The sequence below is a fragment of the Vicugna pacos genome, chromosome 17 (assembly GCF_048564905.1).
Source record: "Vicugna pacos chromosome 17, VicPac4, whole genome shotgun sequence".
In the NCBI taxonomy this organism is placed as follows: domain Eukaryota; kingdom Metazoa; phylum Chordata; class Mammalia; order Artiodactyla; family Camelidae; genus Vicugna; species Vicugna pacos.
The window spans coordinates 24225741-24247912 of record NC_133003.1 but is presented as its reverse complement, the minus strand read 5'-3'; the positions used below and the strand labels follow the sequence as shown (position 1 = coordinate 24247912).

The 22172-nt window shown below is 38.4% G+C and overlaps 1 protein-coding gene across 20 annotated transcripts in view; it reads left to right on the top strand.

The window, feature by feature from the left end:
- SFMBT1 (Scm like with four mbt domains 1) overlaps nt 1-19423 on the top strand; it is a 100227-nt gene extending 80804 nt beyond the window's left edge. For 14 of the 20 annotated variants that reach the window (XM_072941484.1, XM_072941479.1, XM_072941485.1 and 11 more), the window contains 13 exons: nt 423-573; nt 2500-2582; nt 4901-5027; nt 6073-6186; nt 7969-8012; nt 10074-10143; nt 12307-12446; nt 13165-13274; nt 14011-14186; nt 16377-16555; nt 16737-16982; nt 17817-17945; nt 18756-19423. In XM_072941484.1, the coding sequence (XP_072797585.1) occupies nt 423-573; nt 2500-2582; nt 4901-5027; nt 6073-6186; nt 7969-8012; nt 10074-10143; nt 12307-12446; nt 13165-13274; nt 14011-14186; nt 16377-16555; nt 16737-16982; nt 17817-17945; nt 18756-18896 (1710 nt within the window). In that variant the 3' untranslated portion in view covers nt 18897-19423. The remainder of the gene's footprint in view (nt 1-422; nt 574-2499; nt 2583-4900; nt 5028-6072; nt 6187-7968; nt 8013-10073; nt 10144-12306; nt 12447-13164; nt 13275-14010; nt 14187-16376; nt 16556-16736; nt 16983-17816; nt 17946-18755) is intronic. The other 6 variants (XM_072941488.1, XM_072941487.1, XM_072941489.1 and 3 more) reach the window with 5 other exon arrangements.
- Nucleotides 19424-22172: the final 2749 nt, after the last annotated feature.

Genomic DNA, 22172 nt, shown 5'->3' with positions numbered 1-22172 from the left:
ATAAATTGGTATAGTTGACTCCTCACTCAGCATAAACTAAATTTCGTTTGGAGCTCAACTACTTGGATTTGAATCTAGGTTCTGTTTCTTCCTGGCTGTATAACATGGGGCAAGTTATTTAACTGCTTTTTAAACTCTTGTTTCCTTATCTGCAAGATAGGCTTGATAATGGTACCTCATTAAATTATTAGGAAGATTAAAACTGAATTAATACGTGAGAAGTATTTAATTAAAACATTGCCTGACACAGAGAGAACATTCATTGAATGCTTAGTAGAATTACTCAAACACACTCAGTGTTACTATTAACGTGGCTATGAGTTTTTATAACACGCTCAGCTATGCCGAAGAAATGACGTGTGTATGTGTGTATGTATACTCAAAACCATTTGTCTGTATTATGTGTTAAATTGTACATATAGGTTTTTGATGAAAAGTATTTTCTGGTGGAAATGGATGATTTGCGACCAGAGAATCGTGCCCAGCGATCCTTCGTGTGCCACGCTGACAGTCCTGGTATCTTCCCGGTGCAGTGGGGTCTGAAGAACGGTTTACACATCAGTCCCCCTCCTGGTGTGTATTCGTTTGTTCCGATTTGTTTGCTTCAAAATGAGAGTTATCAGATGGCGTTACCTGGATGTTTTGTCCCCCTCTCTCCTCACACCCCAACCTGTCCTTAATGTATTAGGGGCCCAGGACATAAACGAAGGCCTAGATTCCATATATCTGCATGTTTAAAAGTTATAAATTTAGCTTAGAAACTAGTAAATAAAGTGTGTTCTGTCCTACTGCCTTGATAAGTGTCTTCATAACAACCCAGGGTTCCATGCAGCCTCTTTTCAGTCCGTTCTATCTGTGTCTGTTGAAAGGTGGCAGGGCTAAGAGGTAGATTGTTGATAATTTTTAGGTTTCTGGGCCTCCTTTTGGAGGGAGACTCTTTGGACTTCAGAGGAAGGTTTATGGTCAAGAGTAGAACTCAGCCTGTAAGTAGGAAAATAAGCAGCTCGTTTTCCTTGTGTTTGCAACTTCAAAAAATGTATTCTTTGATCCTTTAATCAAGGCTGTTAACTATGACTTCACTGAGCTGAAATTGTAAATATTTTTTAACATAGGCTATCTGTAAGTATAAGGTGTTTATCTGATTTTTATGTCAGCAAATCAGATTATTTGATTGTCAGCATGTGTACATTTTATTGGTAGGCTTTTGGTAAAGCATAGCTTCAGTTTCTAAATGATGACTGCTGGAACACGGAACTGGAAGTATTCTTCTGTTAACAAGAATCACAGACTCAGAACCTTTGTCTTCCATTCAGCCTTCATTCATCCAACATTTGTGGAATGTTTGCTTCAAGCCAGGCATTGGGCCTGTCACTGGGGAAATAAAAGTGAGAATGGCAGTTCCTTTAATGAGCAAATGGGGAAAACAGTAACAGAGTCCCCAGGTTCTTCTTCATCAATGAACAAAGTGGGAGTGCCTACCTGATGCTGATGGTGGTGGGGGACACATCTGTAGGAGCAAGATCTTGCTTTGCAGGAATGCTCTGGACATCCCAAGTTCCTTTTCCTGCCTGCTGCCTTTATGTGAAACGACAATTTTATTTAAGATATTGGAGCTTTCAGCATTGTTATAGACAACTCAACCATCTTGGTAAAACAGAAGGAAAATAGTGGGTTATATAATTGAAAATGGCAGATAATTTACTATCAGGAATTGAGGTGGAAGCAGAGAGAACATGGTGCCAGTCTGAGGTGGGAAGACAAGGTGATTACAGAGGCTGTTTGTCTGTGGGATAGAATGGTCTTGAGTGTGCGCCTGTGGAATATTGAGCTCTGGGGAGCAGGGACGAGCTCAGACACAGTGGGGCAGCTGGACTCGGTTCAGCTCCTGGCACACAGACGGTGCTGTCAAGATACCAGATTAGTGGGGCTTCTATCAAGAACTTTGTAGACGTAAGTGGGGAGTTGAGCTCTACTTTTTATCTGAAATGAATTCGTGATTCAGATTATAAGAGCATTGAGATTCTGCAGAACATGAAGACTGTGCTGGGAGTATTGTATCAGTAGTAGTTAACATATGCTTAAGAAAATAGTTTTATGAAAGAAGTCTTCATTGATTAAATAGTGCTGTAGATTATTTGCTGTCTCTTTTCCTTTAGAGCCTAAGTCAAAATAGAATGATAATAAAATTGGATTTATTAGTACAGTCAAATCCACTCATAACTGTCTTAAATTCTTTTTGTAAATTATCAGCAACTAATTATATACAATATTGCTCAAATAAATGCTTGATTTGAAGTTTTAAAGTTTTAAAATTTATCTAGAGTTGCTCTATTTTATAAAGTTAACAACGCTTTAGATTTGTAGGGTGTTTTTTCCCTCCTATAAAATGACCAAGTCCTCAAATTAGTGAAATTAGAAGTTGTGGGTGGATACCTGGCAGGGTGGTAAAGCCAGATGAGCACGTGTGGTGTGAATCATTGCTCTTTCGTCCCTACCCAGGCTACCCGGGCCAGGACTTTGATTGGGCCGACTACCTCAAACAGTGTGGTGCTGAAGCTGCTCCCCAGAGGTGCTTCCCTCCGGTGAGAGTCCTGTCCTCTCAAGACCACTGCTTGGGGCTTCCAGGCTGCTGTGCTTTCATAATTTTTACTCTGAAATCAGTTCTCTCGTGCAACCCAAATAAGCCTCTTGTTGATTGTAATAAAACGATACCAGGAAAATTTCATTTACTGTGGAAGTTAATTAGTTTAAAAATTTTTTATCAGTTTATTTCATCTTATTAGCTGAAATCATGTGAATTTTAAATTTTGGTTTATGATTATTTTTGATGGCTCATTAATCTGAAAAAAATTGAAATATTAAGGAGAGAAAAATTATTAAACTTACTTATGGTTTACCAAAGCCAAACAGCAGCAAAAAGCTTAGAAAATAAAAACAACAGTTTTCTGCTCTGTCCCTTTCCATGGCTTCCCTTCCCAGAAGTGTTCAGGTCCCATTCTCCACACTGTTATTCTGATACTTATAGTTCCTCATTTTCAAAATAATACGCTATCTTTTGAGTCATTAACTTTAGACTTATCTCTTGATTCTGTATTACGGTAAATGAGCAATCTAGCTATTTTACCTTACCTTTCTCCACCATCTTACCTATCTCCTTTTCCTTTTAGAATGATACTACAATTTTTGGTTAAATCTGAATATGAGTATTTATATTATGTGCATTTAGATATTATTGACAGGTGAGCATTGCAGTATTGTATGATTGTTTTCTTTTTTAGTTTGTCCTCAAGTTAATAATTGCCTTGTTTTTGATAGCTTGATTTTCTTTGTTTCTATTGCTAGCTCTTCCTACAGCTGCCAGTAGACTCAAAAACTATTTGCACTTTAGGAAATCTGTGATTTCTAATATATTTATTTAGAGACAGCCCTCTTAGCAACCTCCATTCCTTCTTTCCAGATGGGATACTCTCTTGGCTTGCTGTGTAGTTTTAATTCTGGAAACTTCCCTTCTGTGTCACCCAAGGAATTATTTTTCCCTAAGGATTTGGGGATCCCAATTTTGTATATTCCATGGCCTCTGTTTTGGTTTACTCCCTTGTTTTGATGGAGCCTGTCTCTCAGTAGCTTCCTGAAATGGGATACAAGGAATGTAAATTTTTGTGGACTTTTTGTGTTTGAAAATATCTTCATTCTACCAACTTGATTGATAGTTTCACTCATTGTGGAGTTTTAGGCTGGAAGTTATTTCATTTTAGAATTTTGAAAACATCAGTTGTTTTCTACCTTCCAGTATTGCTGTCAAGCAGTTGAAAGCCATTCTTACTCTTGATCTTTCGTACATGAGCTGCCCTTTTTTCTCTCTCCCCGGAAGGTCCTAGAGTCTCTCTTGTCACTACATTTCAGTGTCCAGCCGTGGCACGGCCCATGGGCGGGTGCATGGCGAGCACATTCTCTCTGGACACTCGTGCCTCGCTATGCTGGGAGGGTCTCTTGAATCTCATCTTTCGTTTTCTTCCTTTTCCTTTCTCTTTTCTCTTTCTAGAATTTCTCATTTTGTTGGCCCTCTAGATCAGACTTCTAATTTTCTTTCTTTTCCCTTTTGTTTTTGTTTCTCAGGGTTTTTTGGTTTGCTTACTGGAAGATTTCCTAAACTTTATCTTACAACCCTTATTTTGAATTTTGAATTCTTGATATCATGTTTTTAATTTTTTAAAACTATTTCTGTTCTCTGAATATTTTAAATAACATACTGTTCTTGTTTTAAGGATGCGATAGTTTTTTCACCTTTCAGAGCATGTTAATTACTCCTGCCTTTGAGGATTTTTCTCCTCACATAATCTGTTTTCCCTAAGTTCCTTGTTGTGTCTGTTTTGATCTCTAGTTTTCATATCTTTAGATGTCTGGTAGTTCCTTGGTGGAATTTGTTTGTTTATATTTAAGAAATAGGGGATTACAAGAAAAGGCTTTGAGCACTTGGGTGGGACTTGTTAACTTTGAACTTCCCTGTGGGGCAAGATCTGGCTGGCCATTTGTTGGGTAGGCCTTAATCTGTACATTTATGTATTCCTCCTTGTGCTGTCATATCACCACATGAAGTCTCTTCCAGGCCCTTCATGGAGGGCAGAGGTAGGGACTGGGCCTCTTAACATTCCATATGCTAACCCCTGTTCTCAGCAGCACGCATGCCCTCAGCAGTTCCTGTGTCCTCCTGCCCGGGTATTTCCTCCTCCTTGGAGGATAAATCCCATCTCCTGTAGGACAGGGAAGAGACAACTGTCCTGGGGTATGGAATGGAGGGAGGAGTTACTCTAGGGTTAAATGTTACTTGGAAAAGTTCTCTCATTTGAGCACATGAGTTAATACTGAATATGTATTTAGATTTGATTGACTTATTTTCTAGTCAATTTCTGAACATGAATTTAAGGAGAACATGAAGCTTGAGGCAGTGAACCCCCTTCTCCCTGAAGAAGTGTGCGTTGCCACCATTACTGCAGTGAGAGGTGCCTACCTATGGCTCCAGCTGGAGGGTAAGTGCTGACACCCCTGCAAAGCCTTCCTCTGACAACTGTTCTTTGCTTTCCTGCTTACCCCTGTAATATGGCTTGTTAATAAAATTAATTGGTTAGCTAAATAGGGGTCCTGTTCTGAGACTTCCAGTTTGTCATATAAGACTCTAAGCTAAAGATTTATCTTTCTGTCTTTGACTTTCAAGTTCTAGGAAATGAATGTTAATACATAGCTTTCACTATAGGATCCCCTATTTTCTTGAAAGGGAAAGTATATGTCAAATAGCATATATTTTGATGTGACCAAAATATACAAGTGTGAGCGTTAATACCTAGCTTATTTGAGAGATTATATTTTGGTACCAATAGTACCAAAAAGTATGTAAAATCAAAAAGATACATTATACTAAAAGTAATATTCAGTGGTGGAACGGATTTGTGGACAGAAAGCACCATGTGAGTACTCAGACTACAGTTAACTGTATTTGGCCTGGGTTTCTTTTTCATTCTGCTGCCAAATAGTCAGACTTGGTACCTACTGTTGTTTGTGGTGTGTAGACTTGGCCTTTAACGTCGACATCAAGGACAGTGTTGGATGTAGATGTTTATGCAGCACCTGCTGAGCAACTTGTCTACATTGCTCTCTGAATTGAGCTTACCCATCTACCTTCTAGGTTGTTCCTGAGTACCAGAACTAATGTTTTTGTTGGGTAAAACTGTCACTTTTGCCTTTTATTTTCCAGTTATTTCATGGAGTTGACTGTCATATTTTGTCAACCATTTGAATGATACTACTGGTAGTTCCAATTGCTTGTTTGCTATTCCCTCACTAAGGGTCACCCTGTATATTCACTCCCCGTTTTAGTCTTTATACAAATATGCATGGTTGACAGTTGTCTTTTTTTTCTTAGTGTTTGTCACACATTAAGAAGTATGACTTCTGTGTAAAGGAAACTAGCTTAAGAGACTTGTGTCTGTATTATTGTAACCATAGAACATTGTCTAGGAAGTAGCTTATGAAGAAAGCTATTTAATGGTCTTAAATTTTTTTTTTAAAACTAAACAGGTTCTAAGAAACCCATACCTGAATTTATTGTGAGTGTGGAATCCATGGATATATTTCCTTTGGGCTGGTGTGAAACCAATGGCCATCCCCTCAGCACTCCTCGCCGAGCACGAGGTAGCTGCCTATTTCTGGGTCAAAGGATTGATTGCTAAATTAATCTGTTGTGTGGCTGTACCAAATAGGATGAATCTCGACATTTCAGAGAAAAATAAAATGATCTAGTTATTTGTTCCCACATAGGAAATTATTTATTATAACAAAACATTTATTATCTTATAGTTTCTGTGGATCAGGAATCTGAACACAACTTAGCTATGTCCACTGGGTCTGAATTTCCAGTGAGGCTGCATTCAGGTGTCCGCCAGGGCCGTCGTCATCCCAGTCATCTTAAGGCCCAGCTGGGGGAAAGTATATTCCTGCGTTTATTCAGATGGTTGTTGGCAAGAATTCATTTCCTCTTGGGCTGTTTGACTAAGGGCCTCAGTTCTTTGCTGGCTGTTGGCTGGAGGCTCCCCTCAGTTTCTTGCTGTGTGGGCCATTTCATAGGAGGAACCCACAGCCTGGCAGTTGTATTCAATCAGAGCCAGCAAGCCAGAGAGTAAGAGCAAGACGCAAGTCAGCATGTTTTGTAACCTAATCTTAAAGTGACATCCCACCACCCCACCACACCCTTTTAAAAATAGCTTTATTGAGGTATCATTTATATACTATAAAATTTGCTCTTTTAAAGTACAGTTGACCCTTGGACAGTATGGGTTTGAGCTGTGTGAGTCTGCTTAAACATGGATTTTTTTCAATAAATATGTATGACAGTACTACACAATCCTGAGTTGGCTGAATTCACAGATGGAGAACCGCACATGCAGAGGGTGGACTGTGAAGTTATTCATGAATTTTCTCCTGCACAGGGGTTAGCACCCCTAACCTCTGTGTTGTTCAAGGGTCAACTGTATTTAAAACCTGGTTCTGTGTATATTTAACTAGCCAGTACTATAAATAAGTATTGATATATCTTTATACAAAAACCCAAAATAATATTTTCAAGCCTCCCTGGGTCAGTCAACTCTTATGAACATTTTCTGGTGGGGATATAAAATGGTTCAGCTGCTTTGGAAAGCAATCTGGCAGTTCCTCAAAGTGTTAAACATAGAGTTACAGGCTTATGAGAAGTGAAAACGTATGTTCACATAAAAACCTGTACACAAACGTTCATAGTGGAAGCAGTCCAAATGTCCATTAACTCATGCATGGATAGACAAAATGTGGTGTCTATACAATGGAGTAGTCCTCAGAAATCTAAAGGAATGAGGTATTAATACACACTGCAACATGGATAAACTGAGAACAATATGCTAAGTGAAAGAAGCAGGTCACAAAAGAGCCTGTGTGGTGTGATTTCATTTATAGGAACAGGCACACCTAGAGAGGGGAAAAGTAGATGAGTAGTTGCCTAGGGCTCGGGTGTGGGAAGAAGGTGGAAGGTGATTGCTTCAGGTACCAGGTTTCTTTTTGAGATGATGAAAATATTCTCAAATTGATTGTGGTGATAATTGCCCAACTCTGAATATACTAAAGACCAGTAAATTGTGTGTAGTCGTCCCTCCATATATGTGGGGGATTGGTTCCAGGACCCAGCACAGATACCAAAATCTGCAGATGCACAAGTGCCATAGCCGGCCCTCTGTCTCTGTCTGCGTTTCTGCATCTGTGGATTCAACCAACTGCAGACTGCATAGTACTACAGCATTTACTGCAGAAAAAATCCACGTATAAGCAGAGCTATGCAGTTCAAACCCATGTTATTCAAGGGTCAACTATATGCTAATGTTAGCTTAATGTGTAAGAAACTTTTCCTTTGTTTATTTTGTTGTTTATATTTTTGTTTTCTTTTTACAGTGAACAAACAGAGGAAAATTGCAGTGGTTCAACCAGAAAAACAGTAAGTAATATAATAGTATGTTTGAATAATTGACATTTGAAAGTTAGATTTTAGAAAAAGAAGTAACTATTTCAGAGAGTGTATCTCCTCATCTGTTTTCTCAGATGGAAGCAAAATCCTTTAATTCAGCTTTTAGTAGTTTACATACTTCTCCTTACAGTATTGCATTTTCTAAGGTAGTGTTATATACAGAAGGGTAAAGTGCATTCTCAGGATATTCCCCAAATTGAGTTTTCTTTGGCTTTTGGACCCTGAAGATATTTGAGTAAGAGAGGACAGTCTCTATGCTGGTATTTGTTAAGAAAGAGCAAAGAGTGTGAATCAGGATATGATTTGTCACAGTGAAAAAACAAGATGAAGACAACAACTCTGCAAGAAAAGCCACACCCAGAGGAGTGCCTCTGTCCCATCAGGGAGCCCTTTCCTTCATCCACGCTTTGGAGAAGCAAAGAATTAGTGGTGCCATAAAAATACAATGGTTCTGTGTGTACATGTGTGTTTTTAAAAACTGGGTTTTCAATTCTATCTTAGCTCGGGTTGCCAGAACAAAATACCAGAGGCTGGTAGTTTAAACAACAAAAACATTTCTCACAGTTCTGGAGTCTGGAAGTCTAAGATCAAGGCATCAGCCCAATTTGGTTCCTGGGCAGAGCTCTCTTCCTGCCTTGCCGATGGGTGTCTTCTTGCTGTGTCCTCACGTGGCGTGGCGAGGAGGAAGGAGATCTTCCTTGTTCTTCTTGTAAGGCCACCATTCTGTTGGATTAGAGCCCTACCCTTATTTACTGCCTGAAAGCCCCATCTCCAGACACAGCCAAGGAGGAGGGCAGGGTATAGGGCTGCAGCATATGTGTTTAAGGGGACTCAGTTCAGTCTGCAGCAAATTCTGTAGAATTTATAGCTGCTTTTGTGACTATGTGAATAATAAATATGATAACTGATGCGGAGAGAAAGGCTACGCAATTCTGTCCCAGGTAGAGAAGTGAGAAGATAGTGAAAAAAAACTGGCTTTGGGTTTTTCCTTGACTTAGTTGTTGAGACTAATCCAACGTTTTAGTCAGGAAGTATTTTAAAGATGAATTAGCCATTTTCAGTGATTGCTGCATACGGAATAATTCTGTATTTTTATAACTTAATTTGTATTTACTTTTGAAACTGTTGGAAGAAGGAAGCAGGCCTGAGAAGTTTCTGTTCTTCATCTTAAAAAAATGAATACAAATCTTCCTCAACTTATGATGAGATTATGTCCTGATAAATCCATCTTAAGTTGAAAGTATCTTAAGTTGAGAATGTGTTTAACACACCTAACCTACCAAACATCATAGCTTAGCCTACTTTAAACATGGTTGGAACGCTTACATTAGCCTGTAGTCAGACAAAATCATATAGTACTAAGACTACTCATGTAATTTACTGACCACTGTATTGAAAATGAAAAGCAGAATGGTTGTAAGTGTATTGGCTGTTTACACGTGCGGTCTTTGGCTGACTGGGTTGCTGCCCAGCGTCATGAGAGAGGATTGTACTCTACAGCGCTAGCCAGGGGAAAGATTAAAATCCAAGTTTCATGAATGTATGTATGTATATGCATGACTGGGACATTGTGCTGTACACCAGAAATTGACATATTCTAATAGACTATACTTCAATAAAAATTTAAAAACAAAAAATATTCAAAGTATGGTTTCTACAGAATGAATATTGCTCTTGCACCATCATAAAGTTGAAATATTAAGTCGAACTACTGTAAATCAGGGACCATCTGTATTTTACTTGTGGTTTAAGAATCCCACAAGGAATTCTATAATTTGTTGCTCACATGGATGAAAGTTAACTTGAACATGCATTGCCACAGCACTGTCTATAGACTTGTCCCTGTATAATATGCACACAGTTTTAAAGACAGTTGCTGGTTTTTTTTTTTTTAAATGTGATTCAAGGAAGCACCTTTTGTTATAGATTTTGCAATCTGCCACATTTGCTTTCTTCTTAGACTTGAAGGAAACTAATCCTCACATTTTACCGACTTTAAGGATTATCTGATTATTTTGTTGTATTTTCTTGGCCCAGAATACCATCCTCAAGGACTGTCCATGAGGGTCTGAAGAATCAGGAGCTGAACTCCACAGACTCAGGTATAACTGTTTGTAATCTTATGGAAAAGAGGACGTTTAGTTTCTTTTAATGGACTATCTCTAAAAATAGATAAAACAATATATTTGATTTATGGGCTATAGCTTTATAGAGGGGTCTCTTAATTGTGATTTTAAAGAATTATAACTGTCCAAGATGTGTTTAGCTTAATAATTACCTTTAGGCTGTTTTTTGTGTCCATTTATAATAATTTAGCTATTATTTACTGATCACTTTTCAGTGTTAAAGGCTCTGGAGGCCAATGTTATCATCCCTGTGTTTAAGTAAAGGGGCTTTCCAGGTCATGCTCTTTTTTTAAGCTTGGTGGTTGAGAAGTAGGCATTTATTCTTCTTTAAAACCTTAGTATGCTGTACACACTTTGTAAATATATTTCACAATTAAAGAAAAAAATAAAACACTGGAAAAAAAGATTGTCCCAGAGACAATGCCTGATAAATAAGACAAGGATCCTTGCTGGAGGCCTGAGACTTTTGTCCAGGAGTCTCTCATTGGAACTGCTTTTGACTACCATTTGCTGGTTTTATAATGCTTAGCATCTTGGCTGTTATGTATTTTAGCATGGATTAGGCATTGGGGTGGTATTTAGTAAATGCCTAGAAAAGAAAAGAAACCAAAGCTTGGAGAGGTCACACAGCTTATGAGTAGAAGAGTCAAAAAGGGAACTCAAATTTTTCTCAAGTTCAAAACCTATCATTTTATCTCTTCTATACCCACTGCCTTTTGTTTATGTCATATATAGAGGATCAGGGCTGTAAGACTCCCTATTTTTGATGTATTACCATTCTAATACCTACTGAAACTACAGAATTAAGACATTAATATCTTTTGTGACCATAGCCAAATTCTTTTTGGTTTGGGTTTTGTCATAGGTCAGGTTACCTTGGAAATAGAACCTGAGATTCTGATGTATGCATGCAGGAGTTTCATTGAGGTGGGGAGCTTTGGGGAACACTCCTGGGAAGAGCAAAGGACACAGGATTGGGCAGAGGGAGATGAGCCATGATGCAGCTGTAACAGAAGTCCTGTCCAGTCCCACAGGGAGCCTTAGCACTGGTGTAGAGCCGTTGTCCTGTGGCGGTGTGGTGGCCGCACCCCTGTACTCCCTCACGTGTTAGTTCTTGGAAGTGGGCTGCTGCTCCTTTCCCATCTCACAAAGGGACCTTGGGCACAGTGGCTGTCTCCTACAGAGGGGCAGTTCTGGACTAAGGGTAATTCTGGGATAGATTTAAAACTGAGAACTGTAAACTGCCAACATTTCCAGTATCAGGGAGCCTCCCCAGAAGGGGATCTGGATTCAGAGTTCAAAATGGACAAGTGGGTGCTGACATGCTGACTGCTGTGCTAAGACTGAGTTCTTAATTAGAGAGTTAACAGTGTGTGCTGCGGGATCCTAACAGCAGTGGGCAGTGAACACATCTTTCCTTTGGATTAACAGGGCAGTATCCATCAGAAGAGCTTCTCTTTGCTTGTAGGAAAATGAAAACGAAGATGTTTTAGTTTCTGAAACTAAAACAGATGTTTTAGTTCTTTACACTTAGTAGCTGAATTGCCAGCTACTTATATGGGAGGATTTAAAAAACATTCTGTTGGAGTATAGTGTTCACAGTTAAACCCCACAATCGCTGAAGAATTTAAAGATGTGGTCACAACATACTTTAAGCCCTCTGAGGAACCCCAGAGGTGAGAGGGTTCCCACATCATCAAAGGCTGCCAACACACTAGTTCGGTAGTTTTAACAGGACAAATTGTTGTTCTGGACAATATTCACCGTTACTCCCTAGAGATACTCCAGAATAGATTGTTGAATAGTTGGTCTTCAGGAATCATCATGAATTCTTGAAGTAAATCCTCCACTTCCTGTAGTGATAGAAGCCTGGGGCTCTGGAACAATGTTGCATTAACCAAGAGTTAATCTGCAGTAATTAAGAATGTTGTTTGATTTCAGCAAAGAGATAGCTCTGTAATAGACTTGTTGTGAGTATTAGGTATTTCATGTTCAGACAACATGTTAAGCTTCAAAATAGGTAGTTCATAGCTTTATATAATGGTGAATATGTGTGTTTTTCCTCCCACTAATCCAACTTTGGAAACATGGAGTAGAAGATGATTCTGTTCTGAGTATTTGTTTCTCTTCATTTCTTAGTTATGATTAATGGAAAATATTGCTGTCCAAAGATATACTTCAACCACCGTTGCTTCTCAGGGCCATATCTTAACAAAGGAAGAATTGCGGAGCTGCCTCAATGTGTGGGACCCGGAAACTGTGTCCTGGTCCTCAGAGAGGTAAGGTTCCTGTCTAGAGTAGAAGAACTTGCGAATTTCACAGCAGTCTCGTGGATTCATTCATATAAGGATCTATATGCCGTGGATGTGACGGCTCTAGGTGTTATCAAATGTGACTCACTTTCCTCATGTATTGGACAATGAACTGGGCACGTAATTATTTCTGCTCTGTAGAGGGCAGTTCTTCACCTAGCAGGTTCCCCTCTGTCAGTGTAGAAAGGTGTTCCTTCAGAGACCTCATGAGGACCGTGCAGCAGTGAACGTGAGAGTAGTCTTAAGCCTGAGAGGCTATGTGGCATTAACCCAGGACCACGCTAGAGCTGTGTACGCTTCTGCTGAACTTGCAGGGCTGCCCAACCGGGTGCCGCACTGGGTAACAGATGTGAGGTTATTGAACCTTTCAGAAGCCTTAGGTAGGCCGGAGCTTCTGTGTGTACCTTGAAGGGGAAAGGATTTGGAAGCATATGCTAGAGTAATTTTTAATTTGTGGTGCCTATTTCTCTTGACCATAATGTTTAGAATATTTAAGAGGGTCTCATTACTGTCTTACTTGCAGCTTTGGTCAGCTGTCATAGCTTCAGTATTATTATTTATTAATATTTGTTAATTAATATGACTAGCATTAACCACCTAGGTGACATTCTAGGGGATGGCAAGGTTCTAATGGTCTGCTTTTCCCCTTCCCAACCCATATTTCTGCTTTGATAATGGAGCACAGGTCCTCACTTTACTCATCAACGCAGCCTATAAACCCAGTCGTGTCCTTCGGGAGCTGCAGCTGGACAGAGACTCTGTGTGGCATGGATGTGGGGAAGTCCTAAAGGCCAAGTGAGTGGGCCCCTCTGCTCTTTATTCTTATTTGTCCTTAACAGGTAACAGAATTGGTTCTTTTATGGATAATATTAGGATATTTATGTTCCCTTGGACAGTGCTGCTTCAACTATTTGTGGTAAAGGACCGGATTTGTTTTTGTTTTTGTTTTTGTTTTTTATATTGCCATCCTGTTGGTGGCTAATACTGTTATAAAATACGGTAAAAATGGGTTATAAGAAATAAAGAATTTGAAAGAAAATACAGGAACAAGTTTTTTGTTATCAGATTTAAGAGCCATAAAATCACTTATGCAAGTTCTTGTGAAAGATTATAAACATTTACTTTTGTTTTCTGACCTGATCTTGTCATAGACGGGTGACAGGTTATACTGGTCCATGGACCACACTCTGCTGATCACTGCTCTAGGGGAAAGACAGATTTAATGAAAGTCACTTTTCTTTTAGTAGTTAGTGTAGAATTTATTACTTGAAAACCTTAAACTTAGGAACAGAAAGCTGGAACCTTATTTTGCTAATATAAAAAACTCAGCTTTCAGTTGTCATAACTTACTAGATTATAAATTTGACTCAAGTACAATATAAATTCTTAATTTTTTTTATAGTCTTCAAACTGTAAGGGGCATAGACTATTCCAAGAAGTAAAAATATTTTTCGGGACTGTTAATATACTTGATTTTTCTCTGTGTAATCACTAGCCCAATAAACTTGTATCTGATGTCTTCCAATGGCAGATACAAAGGAAAGAGTTATCGAGCTACTGTTGAGATAGTAAAAACAGCAGATCGGGTGACTGAATTCTGCCGGCAAACCTGTATCAAACTGGAGTGCTGTCCTAATCTCTTTGGTCCACGGATGGTTCTGGATAAATGTTCTGAGAACTGCTCTGTACTTACAAAGACCAAATATAGTGAGTCAAGTTTTACAAATTTGTTAACTAGCTGATCGATCATACCTTCTATCCTGGAAAGTTTTTATTTTGCAGATATTCAGATATAGCAGAGGTACACAAACTTTTCCTGTAAAGGGCCGGATAATTAATTATATTTTAGGCAACAGGTCAAATAATCTCTTTTGCATATTCTTTTTTGTTTTGTTTTATTTTGATTTTTTAAAAGAACACTTTAAAAAATGTAAAAACCATTTTTAGCTTGAGTGCCATACCAAAACAGGCCATGGGCCACATTTGACATATGGGCCGTAGTTTGCCAGCTTTTATATATAACATATATACAAATTAGTTATTGTACCTCATAGGTTATATAATTTATTTATACAATCTTCAAGTATTTATTATGTGTCCACCATGTGCCACCATTGTTATAGCACTGAAATACAACAGTAAAGAAAAAAAAAATCCTATCCTCTTTGAGTTTACATTTTGTTGTGGGAGACAGATAATAAACAAGTGAACAAATAGAGATAAATACTGTGGAGAAAAATGAAGCCAGGTGAGTAAAGTAGGAGAGTGAGGAAGGCCAGGAGGTGGGATATTGTTCATACAGGTGGCCAAGGAGTCTTCCTGACAAGTAGCAACCAGTTAACAGCAGCACTATTTATAATAGCCAAGACATGGAAACAAGCCAAATAAGCCAAATGTCCATCAACAGATGACTGGCGCGCACACACACCCACACACACACACACACACACACACACACAATGGAATATTACTCAGCTGTACAAAAGAATGAAATAATGCCATTTGCAGCAACATGGATGGACCTAGAGATGATCATACTAAGTACAGTAAGTCAGATAGAGAAAGATAAATATCATATGATATCACTTATATGTAGAATCTTAAAAAAATGATGCAAATTCTATTTGGAAACCAAAAACAGACTCACAGACATAGACAGCAAACTGGTTACAAGGGAGAAAGGGTGGGGAGAGGGGTAAGATAGGGATTGGGGATTAACAGATACACATTACTGTATATAAAATAGATAAATAACAAGGATCTACTGTATAGCTCAGGGAACTATATTCAATTTCTTATAATAACATATGGGAAAGAATCTGAAAATATATAAGTATAACCAAATCATTTTGCTGTGCACCTGAAACTAACATTGTAAATCAGCTGCACTTCAATAAAAAATTAAAGAAACAAGAGGAAAACCATTTTAAAAAGTGAATAAAAGACTTGAATAGACATTTCCCCCAGAAAAGATGTGCAAATGGCCAATAAGCACATGAAAGTGTGCTCAATAGCATCAGTCGTCCGGAAAAATGCAGATTTAAACTATGGTGAGAAATCTCTACACATCCACTGAATTGGCTAAAGTGAAAAAGACTGACAGTCCCGCACTTGGCAAAGATGTACAGAGCAGCTAGATCTCTTGTACATTACTGACAGGAATGTAAAATTATATAACCCTTTTGGAAAACTTAGCAATTTTTTAAAAAGTTAATCATATGTCTATCATATGATCCAGCAATTCTGTTCCTAAGTATTTACTCAAGGAAAACGAAGACATTCCTACTAAAAGCCTTGTGAAAGAATGTTCATTGCAACTTTAATAGTAGCTGAAACCTGGAAACAGCCCAGGTGCTCGTCAACAGAACGGATAAACTGGTATATTCATACAATGGTATGCGCTTCATCTGTATAGAGAAATGAACTGCTTAGATGTTCATGCTTAGAACACAACAGCATAGATGAAACTCAGAAACATGATGCTGAGGGAAAGAAGCTTTGTTGAAAAAAGTGTTTACTGAATGTTTCCTTAGATAAGGTAAAACTAATCTATAATGATGGAAATTAGAGTAATGGTCACTTCTGGTAAGGGGGCTTGACTAGGAAGTGACCCTGGGAGGTAAGGAGGCCTGACTAGGAAGTGACCCTGGGGACTTTCTAGTTTGATAGGGATGCTCTGTATCTTGATAGGGGACGATTATTCAGGTTTAGCATTTGTCATTACTAATCAGACTGTACATTTAGAATCTATACAGTTAAGATTCTTCCACTGTATGGAATCTAAACCCTAATTAGGTACAGTGTACCCGTTTTCCACTATGGTAGTGGAATCTCTTGTGGCTTGAGATGCATAAAAATAATGAAGCTGCTTCATTTTTCCTTGTCATTCACATTTAGCACACTACTATGGAAAGAAGAAAAATAAAAGAATTGGGAGGCCACCTGGTGGGCATAGTAACTTAGCATGTGCCCTGAAAAAAGCCAGTAAGAGGAGAAAGAGGCGGAAAAATGTTTTTGTTCATAAGAAGAAACGCTCCTCTGCGTCTGTTGATAATACCCCAGCGGGCTCCCCCCAGGTATGAGATCTGTGGTGTACCTGTAATGTCTAGAAGCCAGGAGATCCTTGCCTTACAGTACAGACAGAAATAATACCTGCAGGTCTTTCTGATTCGGATTTCTGGCCAATAGAAGATGGGTTTGTGGTCCAGGAACTGATTTGCCCTGAATTTCAATGAGACTTCTCTCCTTGTCCTGTAGGGAAGTGGGGGTGAAGATGAGGATGACCCAGATGAAGGAGATGATGATTCCCTAAGTGAGGGCAGTACATCTGAGCAGCAGGACGAGCTACAGGAGGAGTCAGAAATGTCAGAAAAAAAGTCATGCTCCTCCTCTCCTACCCAAAGTGAGATCTCCACATCGCTGCCTCCAGACAAACAAAGAAGAAAAAGAGAGCTTCGCACTTTTTCATTTTCTGATGATGAGAATAAACCTCCTTCACCAAAGGTAGACATTTTAAAACAACAGTGTCTTTTTTCCTCTCTTGACATCATTGCCCTCTAGAATCTAATTGTTAATGATGTTGGCATTACATTTATTTCAGCACAGGCTTCAGTTGAATTTCCTGGGTCTCTTTTTAAAAGATTCCAAATTCAGTGATTTATTTGTGTTTCAAGGATGATTTGGAGATCAGCTACTTACCAGGAGGAAGGTCTCCCTCAGAATGGCTTCTTGGTTTAAGGAAAAAAAAGTTTCGTTGGTAGTTTATTGATAGCCTGTCATTTAGTTTAGGAAAAACTGCCTTTTTTTGTATTTTTCATAATATATATGGTTTTGTAGAAATAAATTATTTATCCTTTTGGTTCTGGTTAAACCAATATGTTTAGTATATTCATATATGTGTATTATATATACACATTACAAGAATGGCAGTTAAGTTAGTGTTTTAAAATTGGATTGCAGTAAATGATTTCTCCTGATAATTTAGTTGTCTTCTCTCATTGGAAATACCATCCCATTCACTTCTGCACTCTACCAGATAGTGTGCTGAACTACACCAAGGAACAAATGGGAGATTTAAAAAGAATGTTTCTCTGTTAAAGTGTTTAAATTATTTGTGCTGAGACTTTGAGATAAATTCTTGTCCACTGATATTTATTATAAAAGACAAACATTTCCTGAGTACCTAATGTGTACGGGCCTTTGCCATCTTTACTGGGAGAAGTCATGTCCTAAACCACTTTAAATCCTGCCTTAAAGGGTTATGACTTCATGTAGAGATTTTCTTAGAATGGAATAGCTCTTCCACCATTTGATTTGCTTTTGTTGTGGGGAATAAAGGAAATAAGGATTGAAGTTGCTGAAAGGCTTCACCTGGACAGTAACCCCCTGAAGTGGAGCGTGGCAGATGTTGTGCGGTTCATCAGATCCACCGACTGTGCTCCGTTAGCAAGAATATTCCTAGACCAGGTAATCACAGAGACCTTTACTTTTTAGTAATGTGTCTTTTTAGCATCCATTGTCCTATGGATGTAATAGCAATTTATTTACAAGTCATAGGAGAAATATTTCTATCAAAAAGGAAAAAATTATCTCCCTTTTTAGGAGTAGAAATATAATAAAAAGTTATTTATCTGACTTCCTTCATAATTGAAGCAGATTATCATTGCATGCTCATTTTCCCAAAGAGTTTGTTTCCATCCAGCATTAAATGGCTTAAAATCAAGCATGCCATGCTTAATTGTCCCCCTCTTTCCCAAAATTAATGATTTGCTTATTTTAAAAAATAATTAATATCTGTAATATGTTAGGCTCTAATGGAAATAGTCTCTGGCTTTAATACTGAAATAAATTTTGTTTTGATAATTGAGGAGATTCAAAACTGAACATCTTTGAAGAGCTTGTCAGGCTTTTGTGAATGTTACAGAGTAGGAAAACAAAGTTTATCTGCAATATTTTCTTTCAGATTTAGAAAGACTCCTCGAAAAACATGTTTCTTTTGGCACGTTTAGTTGCTGGTTACAAGACATTTACTAAATTTCTGCTGAGCAAAATGGATTCTTATCCTTGATAGAACTTCTGTTACTAATTCTGAAGATTAGTATGGTGGATTATGAGAGGCATTTAAAAGGAAATGTGTGATATTTATTTGAAGGGGAAAAGTAATGAAAGGTAAAGCACAGGGACTGATTTTGACAAAGCAAGGTGAACAGGTGCTGTCATGATCAAGCTGCCACTAATGTGTACACCATAGATAATTTGTATTTTATGTTTTAACAGGAAATTGATGGGCAGGCCCTGTTGCTCCTTACCCTTCCCACTGTTCAAGAGTGCATGGACTTAAAATTGGGCCCTGCCATCAAACTTTGCCATCACATAGAGAGGATCAAGTTTGCTTTTTATGAACAATTTGCCAACTGAGAAAGACAACCAAAGTGGGCTGTATCTTTGAAGCACAAATGCAGCGTATCCTTTGCTCTGCATTACAAGTGGAGCTGAAATAGTCCTGGGGCTCTGGGCCCTGCAGGTGTCGGCTTGCTCTCTTTGCACTTTCAGGGAAGGAGGACCCACACTGAGGAAGCAAAAACTGCACAGAAGTGCTCTCCTGCCAGTGAAAATGTGGGCATCTCTTGTTCAGCAGATTGCAGTTTAAAAAAAATAAAGATTGTGAAGAAGAGACTCATATAAGAAGAATACACATTTCCACTGGTGTGGCCTGAAAAATGAATAATCTAGGCTGCTGGAAAACACCCTTCTGGTTTTCTTTTTGTTCTTTCTGTTCCTTCCCATTGTAGATTGAACTTTGTTCTCTGCTTTCTCTTTCTTGGAAAGAGAGGACATAGCTTTAAGTCAGCACTGATTGGGGACTGAGCCTAAGGCACATCAGTGCTTCATTGTCATTGTGTTTTTAAACTTTTTAAAATTAAAACAGTTCATTTTGGGGATGATTATGTGGCTCTAGGGTTTTGAATGTACAGTCACACTTTGATCCATTTTAAAATCTATTCTTAGTTCCTTTGTTTTACTACCTCTGTTGATAATTGAGCTTATAGCCATATATGAGGTTTTTTGTATGATACCATTTTTAAACTACATGAACACTAAAACTATGACAGAAGTTGGAGGGGGGGAAAAAACACTGCTTTCTTAGAAGCATTGTGTGACACTTATACCAGTTCCTTAACTGATCTGATCTAAGAACTCTGTCATTGTTTTCCATCTTGACCTCAGCTTGGGCTACCTGTTGCAAGTAGTATCACAAAGATGGTTGCTATTTCAGTTGAAATGCTCTCTTCCCATTAGTTCTCAGAGAGACTTCGGTCGCTTTTCTTTTTGTTTGCTTTTTTCTACAGTTGTTTGTCTACTTTCATTCTGAGAGTCCTCATGCTGGTTAAAAATCAGCAGGTGTTCCCTGGACCCACAGGAAAGCCCATTTCCCCTTCTTTCGTGGTGTCTCCAGGCAGATAGTTTAGAAGCACAACAGAGAAAATGTATTTTGGGGGTGATGTAGAGCATCAGGTTTCTGTGACGGTGTGTCCTCAGTGGCTGGGTGAAGATTAAAAGGTGGTTAGGATTCTATAAATGTCTTTGCCTAGTCATGTGGACACTTTTCTTTGGTCAAACCTTTAGATCGAATGTAATCTACAGTCAATTCCCACTTACTAACTTGCTTTTCTTTTAGGTGTTTCTTTTAACCCAGCTCAAGTTGACATTAAACTGCAGATGAATTTTCACTTATGATTGCACTGCTAGCTACTATAGAGCGACAGCATTTGCTGTACTGTTCCAGCCATGGGGAATGAGGAAAGATACATACATAGGGGGTTCCTTTAAATGGTTTGCTTTGCTGAGTGGTGGTTTTTTTTGTTTTTTTTTTTTGTTGTTGTTGTTGTTTTTAATTATCCTAGTCATTTAACCAGTCATTCCTCTTCAAGATTTGAAAATGTTTTAAAATCACAAACTGGGTAAATGCTAAACAGCTATACAAATATAAGGTAATATTACAAATTTAAACTGATGGTGATTTCTTTCCTTTTTTCCCTCCCCCACCCCACCTGTTTTTCTAGACCTTGTCAGACATTCTGTAGCCTGAATCCTCTCTTCATTCGACAATTTATGAACCATCTTAACTCAAGCCCTCCAACCAAACCATGTATTAACACATCAACTCTTTGCCTAGATTACTACCAGATATACCTGGAAATAAGCTTCATTTAAGTAAAAGTTAATATGTTTGAACTCATCAGAGAGCCAGGTTTTAAATTTTTGATTGAATCTATGCCCATGGGAGAGAAGCATATATAAGATACTTGGAAACAGTTAGCACTAAGTAGACAGAGGGGCAGATCTTGCATAGTAATATTTCCTGAGAGCTTAGCAGTGAAGGCACTAAGGCAAATAGTTCCTTAAAGATCAGTGGAACGAAAAACACCGGGAATTAGTTAACATTGTTTTCTTATTTAAGAAAATGAGATTTTTTTTCTAAGAGGGAATTTATCAAATGCAACAATGAATATGATACATTGTCTCTCTCTTGACTTCTTCAGAAACCATAGAATTTAGAACACCTCCTTTCACAGGTGAGGGGGGCAAAGCCCCTGAAAGGTGAAACACACAGCCCTAAGTAGTAGTCTCTGATCAGGTAGAATCAGGCCCGACTATGATTATTCAAGCTCAGCTTTCTCCTAGAGAGAATGACTCTAAATTGGACAGATGATTAGGGTTTCCCTTAATAATATTTCCTGCATTCTCATACCAAGCTAATAGTTTATTAGGTAACTACATTAAAGAAGTACATACCCCCAGCTCCTACTCCCAGATGTCACATAAAAGAGGATAATTGAGAGTTTGGCATAAGGCATTTTTTTTTTTAAGTATAAAATTTAGACTCCATTCACCTCATCATGTTTCTGGGGCTGGACTGCACAGCAGTGACAGGCTGAATCTTGTGATTCTGAAACAGATTTTAAGCCTGATAATAGCTCACCATGTTGGGGTAAAATTGTATGTTGCACATAGGTACATGAGATTGTTTTTCAAAGATATCAGCCTCTTAAATTTATAAGAGGTACATTGTAAGGGACTGCTTTTGTCTAAATTTCACCTTCAGCTGGCCCCTAAGGTCAAAGTTTTCCATAATCCATTTTTGATTCTGGATTGACAAGCTTGGAAACAGGTGACTGGGTTATATCATCCTCCTGGACCTTAAAGTTGCCTGACCAGTATAAGCCTACTGCTTAGTGTTAATGTGTTAAGGAAACCTTTTATTGTACGTGAAGATTTGCCATGACATTTTGACTATTTTGTGGGCTTGTGGGAATTATGCTGTTTTCCTTTATAAACTACTTTCATCCCTCTTGTTTGAAGAAGAGTTGAGGAGGCTAATGCAGGGAATGTGTTAATGGGGGCTTTTATCCTAAATGCCTTTGTTTAGTGATGTAGGTGGCTCCTAGCATCTACATTATAGATATGAGGTCAGGGAAGGGTAGTTACCAACCTCTGGAAGAGATGGGCTTCTTGGGTAAATGTATTGAATTATGATAGAGGCAGACATAGAACAGTTCAAAACTTGGCCTGTACATGCTGCTTCTCCTGGAAGTAAAATTCTCACTGTGAGAGAGAGGACATTGGACCAAAGCTTCCTGAGGACTTGAATACATTTTACTTGTTCTCTTACACTGATTCGGTCACTGATAC